General features: G+C 36.4%; 1 protein-coding gene across 1 annotated transcript; it reads right to left on the reverse strand.

The window, feature by feature from the left end:
- Nucleotides 1–534: 534 nt before the first annotated feature.
- Nucleotides 535–10103, reverse strand: LOC117320893 (5'-nucleotidase domain-containing protein 3-like). Its single transcript, XM_033875379.1, has 9 exons — nucleotides 9935–10103; nucleotides 9226–9401; nucleotides 8518–8592; nucleotides 7822–7877; nucleotides 6085–6175; nucleotides 4787–4855; nucleotides 3829–3885; nucleotides 3142–3202; nucleotides 535–641 (listed from the first exon to the last, which is right to left on the reverse strand). Exons 1-9 carry the CDS (start codon nucleotides 10101–10103, stop codon nucleotides 535–537), a joined length of 861 nt encoding a protein of 286 aa, XP_033731270.1.
- Between the last annotated feature and the right edge of the window lie 2577 nt (nucleotides 10104–12680).

Here is a 12680-nt window from a genome sequence, read left to right on the forward strand (position 1 = left end):
CCAACCCCGCCCCTCAGGCCCCTGGGGGGTCAGCCCCATCATTTGTACAATTCTGAGTTCCCTACCCATAGGGATGCTTCTGACCAAATTTGGTCAAATACTGATGTGTGGTTATGAAGAAGAAGTCAATTGTTGACGGACGACGGACGCAACGGTATGGCATAAGCTCACCTTGGTCCTTTGGACCAGGTGAGCTAAAAAACTTATCTCTGTATGGTTCCAATATCTACCCCCCCCCCCCCCCCCCCCCCCCCCCCCCTACTACAACAGTAAGTTTTAGCCAAAAAAGTGCATACATTACACAGGTTTTTATGGTAAGTAGAGTGTTATGTTATGTTAGTTGTTAATTACATGTATTGATCGATACCTTTCTATCAAAGACTAATTTAGGATCACTTGAATACCCTGTGTTCTGTAAACTATTGACATAGTCCCTACATGCATATGAGTTTCGGTTAACAAGATTTTTTTTATTCTCTTTAAATTAATATTATTAATCTCTAAGATTTTTTCTCAATTCAGATGTACATGCACTTACACAAAAGGAAATCCACTATTGGTTATAAGGAATAACTTCTTGTTGGAGTCGATGAGACGGTGAAGGACCTGGCTGATCTCTGGTCCCCTCTCCAGGTACTTTGCTGTGGAGATAAGGATATGAATTTAAGTGCAATCAATGATTGCGAAGCTCACCGGCAGCAGCAATCACACTATGTATTCATTTTTCATGTATGTAGAAGCATGTCATTTTTAAATTGTGCGTCACTCCTAGACCTCTAATGGATGTATAAACCAAAATAGAAGGGTGTGAGGTGTATACCTTTGGACTTACAAGCTTTCCAAAAACTTACCCAAAAAATTAAAGTGGCTTCTGGTGCCAAAAACCAAAAATTTAAAGTGGATTTTAGTGCCAATAACATTAAGTCCACAAAATGGTCAAATGCGAAAAAATCACGATTTTTTTCTGCATGATTTTACCATAACATCACTCCAAGACCTCTAATGAACTTTCAACCAAATATCATGACTCTGGGCCTGTCCTTTCTCCAAAAGAAGTCGCTTATAAAGGGAAAGCTGATGGACGACAACAGAAATTCACGTACAGAGTTGTCATAATGCCAATGGCTGACTAATTTCCTTAGCAGCATGGTTGTCATGGCAACAACACCTATATAGTGCTATTTGGTATATCCCAATACCCCGTTTACCAAATTTGATCAAAATCAGACAATATCTAAATTTTGACCAATCAGAGGCCTGGATTATGACAATTTGGAAAAATGGGTCAAATTACAAGCTTTGTTTACTTATAAATTTGACCAAAGATGAACAAAATTGGCCAAATGACTGAGGAGTTATAGCTCTATATTGGAATAGCTTTTATTGTAGCAGGTTACCATAGCAACCATACTTTTGAGAAACAAGAGGTCCATGGGCCTTAATGGTCACCTGAGTTTTGAAATACTAAAGGTACTTTAATCGACTCTTTTTGGCCCCGCCCATCAGCCCAGGGGGTCAATCAGGGCCAACATGTGCATACTATCAAACTGTCATCCCATGGTGATAATGTTAACCAAATTAGAATGAATTCCAATACAAATCCAACAAATTATAGTCAAAAATGTGATTCCTCTATATAAACTATAGTAAAGTTTACCTCCTCCCCAGGGGCAAACGTGAGACCCAAGGGTCACGAAATTCACAATTTTGGTAAAGCACCTTAATACCCTTCCATCAAGGATTAGAGTGTTGGATTCCACCGTATCTGAGTGTATAGAAGAAGATTTTTTAAAGTTTAGATCAATTTGACCCTTTTTGGCCCTGCCCCTCAGGCTTCTTGGGGGTGGGGACCATATAATTCACACTTTTGGTGGACCTATAATCATAAAAGCTTCCTGCTAAATTTCATTGAATTTGGTTCAGCGGTTTTGGAAAAGAAGTCGAAAATGCGAATTGTTTACGGACTCACAACGGACGACGGACACATGACGAAGGACAGAAGGAGATTAGAATAGGTCACTTGAACAAAGCTCAGGTGACCTAAAAAAGTTGCATGAACATTTTTTGTGTAAAGTTTATAATTCTTAATTCAACTTTCCTATAAATACTTGAAATTGGATGACAAAATCATTAACATTTTTTGCTTTGGTCTTGATGTTTATGGCAAACTTATTCTATATTTGCCAATCACCAAATACACCAAAAATATATCTATCTCTTTTTACCTAAATATATCTCTACTTACCTAAATATATCTCTACTTACCTAAATATATCTCTACTTACCTAAATATACATCTACTTACCTAAATATATCTCTGTGTACCTAAACATAACTCTACTTACCTTAATATATCTCTATGTGTCTAAATATATCTCTACTTGCCTAAATATATCTCTACTTGCCTAAACATAACTCTACTTACCTTAATATATCTCTATGTATCTAAATATATCTCTACTTGCCTAAATATATCTCTACTTGCCTAAACATAACTCTACTTACCTTAATATATCTCTATGTATCTAAATATATCTCTACTTGCCTAAATATATCTCTACTTACCTAAATATATTATTCTCTACTTACCTAAATATATCTCTACTTACCTAAATATATCTCTACTTACCTAAATATATCATTCTCTACTTACCTAAATATATATCTACTTACCTAAATATATCTCTGTGTACCTAAACATAACTCTACTTACCTAAATATATCTCTATGTATCTAAATATATCTCTACTTGCCTAAATATATCTCTACTTGCCTAAATATATCTCTACTTACCTAAATATATTATTCTCTACTTACCTAAATATATCTCTACTTGCCTAAATATATCTCTACGTACCTAAATATATCATTCTCTACTTACCTAAATATATATCTACTTACCTAAATATATCTCTACTTATCTAAATATACATCTACTTACCAAAATATATCTCTACTTACCTAAATATATCTCTACTTACCTAAATATATCTCTACTTACCTAAATATATCTCTACGTACCTAAATATATATCTATGTACCTAAATATATCTCTCTGTACCTGAATATATCTCTCTGTACCCAAATATATCTCTACTTACCTATATATATCTCTACTTACCTAAATATATCTCTACTTACCTAAATCTTCCATAATTTTTGCATGCAAAATTCCTGACATGTGTACTCCCTGGACTGCTGACTGTAAACAAAAAATATTTTTAGTAATTTGACATTATCATAACAGCACGAATCTTCATAATATTATGGAGCCCAAAAAGCACTTCTTCATTAGATTGAAATTTTAATGCTGAGAATTGTTACAACTCAGTGGAGTCATCATCAGAGCAACAATGAAGGCTCCCCCGAGTAAAGATTTTGAGTTGGATTCTAAATATTAGCATCAAATATTGATGTTGGCATCTGCAGATCATTACACACGATGGATGATGCACAAATCACGACAGACACCACCGGACAAAAGGTGATCGCAATAGGTTGACTGACACTTCGTCTCAGGTGACCTAATGAAGTGGTATAACTGTTTGGCTTCATTTCAATATCAAAACTAGAGCACAGAATGCTCAAGGTATGATCCCATATTAAACTGAATCTTACTCCATAATATTCACCCCAGCCTCATAAATAACGCATCTTTGATAAAACATTGTACTGGTATTGAACTGTCGCGCAACTCAACAGGCATGAGTCCTGCTAATCTATAATTGGCTGAAATTGACAAACACCCACATCATAAAACACATAAACATATTATCAAATACTTACCCTCACATCATAAAACACATACACATATTGTCAAACACTTACCCTCACATCATAAAACACATATTCAGGATCATATGGGATTTCCTTCTGCATAAAAAACTGAAAGGAAGAAATTTGAAAGACAAATTAAGGGCAGCAAAATCAATAATGATATTTTTAATATTAATCTAAAACTAACTTGACATGTACTTCAGAAATTTAGCGAGGATGCTCTTTGATCCTTGAGTTTCAGAACTACTGGTATTACATCAGAAACATCGATAACACACAATGTAATATGTTTATCTCTGCATACATGTACATATATACATGTTCATGTGTACATGTACTGTGTATGTGTTCATGTATACTGGATGTTGGTTGTTGGAGAATATTTTCTCCTCTGGCGATAGCAAGGTGTTGATGCTATGAAATAATTCATGGAATTTGGTGATAAAATGATGAATCTGTAGATATTTAAAATTGACATTTAAAGGAGAGGCTAAAAGGCTCTAATGGTCACCTGATAACAATGGGTAAATAATGTTAGGTTGTCAATGAATAAAGTCCCAAACCATTTTTATTACCAGCTAAAGCAGTACCAGATATATACTGTAAGACTACATAGGAGTCAATATTACTCGGATAAATGAACATCACAAGGGACCTTATTCAGGAAAACTACATCCAAGGGAAATTACTCTTGTATTACGTGACTGATAAGGTGATGACACCTCACTTACTAGCCCGAGTTTCCTCTGGCCCTAACACCATGTCTGGTTTAGGGCCAAAGTGCACTACTATATGAAAACGTGGAATCCTATGACACAGTTTGGGTGTCACAAAAAAATTGGTGCAAATACAATAAAATCGGGTGTGACATAACACCTACCTTACATATATGGATAAATGAGATACTTATTTACCACAGAGCACCCATTTTATTCCACCAACAGGTTCTCAAGTGAATATATAATCAAACTGATGTAATATATATGTGTATCACAAAATGTAAACTCACCTCGGTAACATCCGCTAGCAGTGTCATCTCTGGAACAGCGAACAGGTCAACAAGCTGGTGCATGGGGCCCTAAAACAGATTGTCAAACAGTTGAACCTCAAACAGGTCAACAAGTTGGTGCATGGGGCCCTAAAACAGATTATCACAAAGTTGAACCTCAAACAGGTCAATAAGCTGGTGCCTAGGGCCCTAAAACAGATTATCACAAGTTGAACCTCAAACAGGTCAACAAGTAGGTGTCTGGGGCCCTAAAACAGAATGTCACAAAGTTGAACCTCAAACAGGTCAACAAGCTAGTGCCTAGGGCCCTAAAACAGATTATCACAAAGTTGAACCTCAAACAAGTCAACAAGCTGGTACCTAGGGCCCTAAAACAGATTGTCAAACAGTTGAACCTCAAACAGGTCAACAAGCTGGTGCCTGGGGCCCTGAAATAGATTGTCAAACAGTTGAACCTCAAACAGGTCAACAAGTTGGTGTCTGGGGCACTATAACAGATTATCAAACAGTTAACCCTCAAACAGGTCAACAAGCTAGTGTCTAGGGCCCTAAAACAGATTATCACAAAGTTGAACCTCAAACAGGTCAAGAAGCTGGTACCTAGGGCCCTAAAACAGATTGTCAAACAGTTGAACCTCAAACAGGTCAACAAGCTGGTGCCTGGGGCCCTGAAATAGATTGTCAAACAGTTGAACCTCAAACAGGTCAACAAGTTGGTGTCTGGGGCACTATAACAGATTATCAAACAGTTAACCCTCAAACAGGTCAACAAGTTGGTGTCTGGGGCCCTGAAATAGATTGTCAAACAGTTGAACCTCAAAGAGGTCAACAAGTTGGTGTCTGGGGCCCTATAACAGATTGTCAAACAGTTGAACCTCAAACAGGTCAACAAGTTGGTGTCTGGGGCCCTGAAATAGATTGTCAAACAGTTGAACCTCAAACAGGTCAACAAGTTGGTGTCTGGGGCCCTAAAATAGATTGTCAGGCAGTTCAACCTCAAACAGGTCAACAAGCCGGTGCCTGGGGCCCTAAAACAGATTGTCAGGCAGTTCAACCTCAAACAGTAGTGTGACTTAATTATGTTTAATTTGACAGCAAATATAACATGGATACTGAGGTGCAGAGAATATTTGGAATGGGCCAGGGAGTCGTTCAAATATTTTAAACAAATCTGGTCTTTGAACGCAGAAGTGTATGTCAAGGAAATTTGTTTTTCAAATGCTACTGGTACAATATCATAACCTTGGTCATTTCAGTCGCCCTTGGAGTAAGAATGATTAAATTCAATTTCAACTTACAGTTCCATAGAATGTATTCATGTCTTTAAGAGCAACATGTGTGCCATTGTAGTAAGCTTTCACCTCACTGTCTGGCACCTGCTGTAGACCCCTGGTAAAATTTAGAAAACAGTGATGTACAAAAACAAGAGGCCCAGAGGGCCTGAATTGCTCATCTGGATATTTCATCAAATTATTGAAACATGACAAAACACTTTTTTTTTAATTACATGTATATAATAACCACCTTCCCAGTTAGTATTTAAAATTGATTTAATCTGTATAAATAAACATAAAGATGTTACTTGGTAAACATGAGCAATATGAATTGCTTGGTTTCAAAAAAGAAGTCTGTTATACTAGTATGGACATATTTTGGCCCCGCCCCTCTGGCCGCCGGGGGACAACCCCACCATTTGTACAAAATTTAATTCCAACACCATAGTGATGCTACCAGGCAAATATAAGCAATATTCATTGATCGGTTTCAGAGAAGAAGTCATTTATATCAATCTAGCCATATTGAACACTATTGGCCCCCGCCCCTCAAACAATTTTGAATCCCCATTTCATAGTGATGCTACCAGTCAAAAATCACCAATATCAACTGCTTGGTTTCAGCAGTCATTTATATCAATAGACAAATTAACCCCTTTTGGCCCCACCCATCTGGCCCAAAGGGGGTTAGGTCCCCACTATTTGCACAATTTTGAAAACCATCCCCATAGTGATGCTATCATGGAAATATGAGTGATATCCATTGCTAGGTTTCCGAGAAGAAGTCGTTTATAATATAACAATATAGCTAAATTGACCACATTTGGCCCCGCCCCTCAGGCCCCTGGAGGGTCAGCCAAATCATTTGTACAATTTTGAATTCCCACCCCATAGTGATGCTACCAGGCAAATATGAGCTATATCCATTACTCGGTTTCAGAGAAGTCGTTTATATCGATATAGCCCAATTGACCTTATTTGGCTCCGCCCCTCAGTCCCATTGGGGGTCAGCCCCATCATTTGTACAATTTTAAATCCCCTTCCCATAGGGATGCTTTTGACCAAATTTGTTCAAATTCCAATCAGTGGTTATGAAGAAGAAGTCAAATAAGTCAATTGTTGACGGACGGACGGACGGACGGACGGCAGACGCCATGGTATGGCATAAGCTCACCTTGGTCCTTCGGACCAGCTGAGCTAAAAAGTACAGTGTATGCACAACAGGGCTTTCTCTGCAGCATTTGGGGCTGAATATGGGTGGTTGGGCAGGTGACCTCATACCATTTTCATGCCCAATCAGGTATTCAAGGCATGCCTTTAAGGTGAAAGGCGAGTGTGTTACCACAGGACTACCAGACATGATGTATAAAAAACTGTTTATGTTTGTCATTATGGACCCACTAAGTAAATTGAATTTGAAAAGCAACTCTCTGTAGAAAAAATTCCATTGCACTTGCAATTGTACTGAGTGCATGTTGAGATTTTATTATACCACAGGTGCCTGACTCGTTTTATAAAATAATAAAATATAGAGTTCATATAAATGAGATTTATATGTACTCTTATATGTTATTAACGAGTCAGGCACCTGTGATAATACAATGTCGTGAGTATTAATCTGATAGAACCAAACATTTTCACAATTAGCTCCTGTTTAAATAATTATATCAAAACACATGTGATTTATAAGTAATATCTTTTTATAAATTATGTAAGTTCTATCAATATATTAAATACTAATATGGTAGTAAAACTGTTTACCTGAACACTGTACCAAGCTGTATGTTGTGGAAGGAATCAAGCTTCATCATTAGGCCCTTTATTAATGAAAATCATAGATATTGTATAAACAATCTCCAATAGATATGTTCTATATTGAATACATTTAGATGAAAAAGATGGGAACAAATTATGGATAAGATAAACTTAATACACATTTACAGTGAAAAATTAATTGTATGGGTGAAATATTTTATCTTTTATTATTAAAACATTAGCAAGGTAGACATGTCACTGAAACAAATGCAGTATTTCAAAAGTACATTATGAAGTTATACTAACATAGACATTAAAAAAAAAAGTACTGTACATACAACTGTTACCAGTAAAAATAACTCCTTTTTTGAAAACTACTTTTCTATCAAAAACAGCATAATTGCAACAAAAAAAAAAGAAAACAAAAATGCTAAAATTTAATATAATTTGAAATTTTCAAAACAACTTTAGGGCTCATTTCCAGCAAAATACCTACCTGCAGGAAGAGTCCAGGAAGACAACCAAAAGAAATATGTCAATTCAAGCATTACCATATCATCAACATGATTTTCTCCAGCATCCATCAATCATGCATACAATTTCTGAAGTCCTCCTATAGGATTCATATATATTACAGGAATACACTTACCTTTGTATACTAATAGGAAAATAAAACTTCTCTGATATTACAGTAAAACTCACTCTTTGTATATCATAGTGAAGTCCACGAATAGAGAAATCTTTCACATATTTTATGTTCATGATGGAATCTGGATACTGCAAGGAAAAACAAAACACATTTGAGAAAGCTTATTAAAACTGCAATTAAGAAATCGGTGCGTTTTCATTTACTTACTAAATATTAGTTTGGAAAATTTCTATAGACATAGTTGAAATGAGGTTTTGCATTGTGGAAAGAATTTTATGAAACATGTTCAACTCTGGGAAATAACAGAAAACCCCTACAGCGATCCCCAAACCAAATGTTAGTACCCTTGTACTTCTATAAAGAGTGTTCCGAGGCATCTATAGCAGGGAGTGTGTCACAAAAATATCATTTTTGTTTTTTCTCAAAATTTCATATACATCCCTTATTTTCCATATTTCTTGACGGTTTTTCTTTTTTCCTTGTCATCATTTGCCTCATTTTATTATTTATTCTATTTTTTATTATGCATTCAAAATATTTCAAATATTGGAATTATTTCATGAATCATGAACACGGTCATCTGATCTATCATATCGAGCGTTCAGTTTCCGTGTTCGTCATATCAACTCTTATCAGACAGACTGACTACTGCTTATTATACATAGCACATCTTTATGAGTTGGGGAATAATCAAAAGGATTCTAAACTTTTACTGTCTGCCCTGCATGTCTACAGACAATGTGTCACTATGACTACAGTACCCTGTATTTGTTGACAAGACTCTCACGACCCAGATCGTAGATGAGTTGATGGAGAGCTGGAGTATAGGAGGCCAATGTGTAGTCATAATCAAATCCATAGACATCAATGCTATCCAGTCCTGTCTCATTATTGGCAAATATGGCTTTAGGATTAACTAGCCTGCTTCCGGTGACATCTGAAACAATTTTGGTTTGAGCAGTTCACCCTTTCAAAAATATCATATATAACATGTCATTGATACTAATACACATACATATCAATTTTACAAAAAGCCAAGGAATTCAATTTTTAAACAATAACTACACATTGTATGATCAAGAGGTAGCATCAGTGAATGGGATACATTTATGTTAAAAAAAAATTAACATGTAATTCCCAGGAATGGTTACATTGGAGGTCAGACTTATGTAGAAGCATCCATCATAAATATGTTGTATTGCATTCTATGGAGTTGTGGTGATCTCTACTCCAACAATGTTAGAGGTTTTACACGGCGAGATACGGCAAAATCATATCCGATAGAAAAAGGGCCGACCAGCGGCCTCTTATGCTCAAGGACTCCTGGAGTAATAGCAAGTATCATGATCCACCTAATATCTATTTGAAGGTCTTTAATAACAAGTGTCATGATCCACATGACATGTACATTTTGTATGTATATCTAGCTGAAGTTCAGTAATAACCAGAATATGTTAGCCGGCCTGTTACCGTATGCCTTCTCTTTTTCTACTTGGTATCTCTCCAGCCACTCGTCCCTTTTATTGTCGGAAATGTTAACTGAACAGCTTCTCACATGTGTCTTTTTTATCACGTGTCGCGTTACTGTGGTACATTTTACAGTTGAGAAACATCGTCTGACTGCTATGTTGACATTCATTTTCGACATAAAGGCCGGTTACTTTAAGCTACTTCCGGTGACATTATTTAAGGATGCGCACCACTAAAATTTCAAGATAACATGTCAAAGCAGAGACATATATATACATCTCTGGTCAAAGGGAACGGTTTTGCAAGTTTATAAATTTTACAAAGGCCCTATCCACAATTGTCGATTTTAGATTGAAGGATACCATAATATGATGGTAAACTCATACCTGGTTTTAAAAACTTGTCGTACCCGGAACGCTTGCAGAGACTGAAACTGCCAACCTTAGAACACCGAAGGAATAGAGGTGACCTAATCAACGTCTTTAAAATCGTGAAGAATATTTATGACGAGCGAGTCACAACAAATATGTTCCAAATGGACACCACCAGCAGGACAAGGGGACACTCGCACAAAATATTCAAAAAACGATGTAACCTAGACATAAGAAAAAACTTTTTCAGCTTCAGGGTAGTAGATGTTTGGAACAATTTGCCACAACATGTTATACATGTAGATGCCGAGGAGGTTAAACAGTTTGAAATTGGACTGGACAATCACTGGGATAATACCAACAAATAACTTGTGTATATATATGAAAAAGGACAAATTAACTCATTGCACACCAGATGTATATCACATTGTAAACATTGTAATATCAATTGATATGGACATAGAGGCTTACAACCTGCGTCCATTATTTATCGTATTAAATCGTATTAAATGATCGCGAGAAACGTATAATTTAAAATAACACAAAAATACACGATGATAGGCGTAATTTATATCCAAAATGGGCACATTACTATCATGGACACATACAATGTACTAAGTAGCCATAATAGGAAGACCCCGTATTGCCCAAAAGTGTGCCAAAATGGCCATAATAGGTATGATCTGTGTTACCCAAAAAGGTACAAGTGTCCAAATTGTTAAATGGGCTGAAGCCCATAATCTTCCCAGTTATAGGTGTCCAAATTGTTAAATGGGCATGCCCAAAATGTAATACGGACAGACCCAATTGTGAAACGGGACAGACGTAGTAAATGGTGTTGTTTCTTTTACTCAACTTGCAACGTCTGCTCATAACTCCCAAATATATTCATTGTGACGTACCGCTATAACCTTCAGACAGCCCGAGGGAGAACGCTAGGAACGTATCAATCACTTCCCGAATCTGGTGTTCTTTGTGTTCCGTACTCTCTCCGGGTCGGCGGAGGAAGAAAACGTCGCCTTGGTGGCAGCGGTGGGATTGTTGAGCATTTACACATTGCCGGAAAACAACAACAACAACAACAACAACAACAGATAATTCAGGAGAGAAAATGTATGGCACTCCACTCTGTCATAAAATACACAAAATACTTAAGGTCAAATTACCTAAGGTAAAAAAAGATCGCTTAGATAATGCCAAAACAACTAATTGACATTATGCCCACCTTTCTTTTACCTTCAGGGGTGAAACACACAATGTAAAAGCTTCTGACCTTAGGTAAAAAAAAAACCAATGCCATTATGTGATGTCAGACGTGTTGACGTACCACTTGTAGGAAAATAGAATCGCCCTTTGCACTGGGCATGCATACAAAAGTTTATTTACCTTAAGGTAGAAAAAATCTTTTGACCTTAAGGTTGATACACTTTTGACATTATGACCATAATGGCAAAAACGTTTATTTACCTTCAGGTAGAAAAAATCTTTTGACCTTCAGGTAGAAAAAATCGTTTGACCTTAATGCAAATAAACTTTTGGCATTATGGTCATAATGTCAAAAGTTTATTTACCTTAAGGTCAAAAATGTTGTTTAACTTTAGGACAATTAGTCACATTATTTACAGTCTAATTTTATAAGATCTTCTTGAAAGCTGTTCTTATGTATTCCTTATGAACTAACCATGCCGATTTATTGTCAAAAAAAAGTTTTCGGTGTATTTTTTTAGATTATCATGACAAATGTCTTAAATGTCAAGCCAAACTTGGTCGGCGATTAAGTGTATACGCTGTACCAGAACCCGAACAAAAAAAAAAAATCAGATAGATATCTTAAAGCTTAAAATCGTCTACTTCTAAAGATAAAATCATATCTCATATGTCTGAAAACCAAACAAGAGCGAATTGAGTTATTATAACAAAGATCACATAAAAAAGTTAATAGATCTTAAGGTAAAAAGATTTGACCTTAAGTATTTAGAGTATTTCATGATAGTTTGATGTGCCAAAAAAATGGACGGGGTGGGGTTTGAAACTCCTGTTTAGAAGTCCTATTGGGAGTAGTAATTAGAGGAAATTTTGGTTATGTTGGCGACCTGCAGAGCCCAATTCTAAGAATTAAAAAGCAGGGTGGACGGGGAACGCTATTCGATTGTAGTTATACTAATGTTTCGTCTTCAAAGGAATACCCCATAAGGAGAACCATTTCCGGTACTTCCTCCTCAGACGTGTGATTTGAAAACATACAATATTTTGAGAATATTATAGAGTTAAATAGTTGGACAGAGGAGAAGTCCAGGAGAGCTCTGCCCAGTTCTCTGCGAGGTCAAGCAGAATCATCGCTGAAAGGAAACCCATACATAATACCCGTGGGGATT

Source organism: Pecten maximus, unplaced genomic scaffold, assembly GCF_902652985.1.
Source record: "Pecten maximus unplaced genomic scaffold, xPecMax1.1, whole genome shotgun sequence".
NCBI classification, from domain to species: domain Eukaryota; kingdom Metazoa; phylum Mollusca; class Bivalvia; order Pectinida; family Pectinidae; genus Pecten; species Pecten maximus.

Excerpts from the sequence above, each read along its gene's own strand:
- LOC117320893 (XM_033875379.1), bottom strand. The coding sequence starts at position 10,103 with ATGAATGTCAACATAGCAGTCAGACGATGTTTCTCAACTGTAAAATGT. Across the intron at positions 3,886-4,786 it reads TGCTAGCGGATGTTACCGAG|TTTTTTATGCAGAAGGAAAT; the intron begins GTGAGTTTACAT and ends TCTTCCTTTCAG. Across the intron at positions 3,203-3,828 it reads ATGTGTTTTATGATGTGAGG|TCAGCAGTCCAGGGAGTACA; the intron begins GTAAGTGTTTGA and ends TTTTGTTTACAG.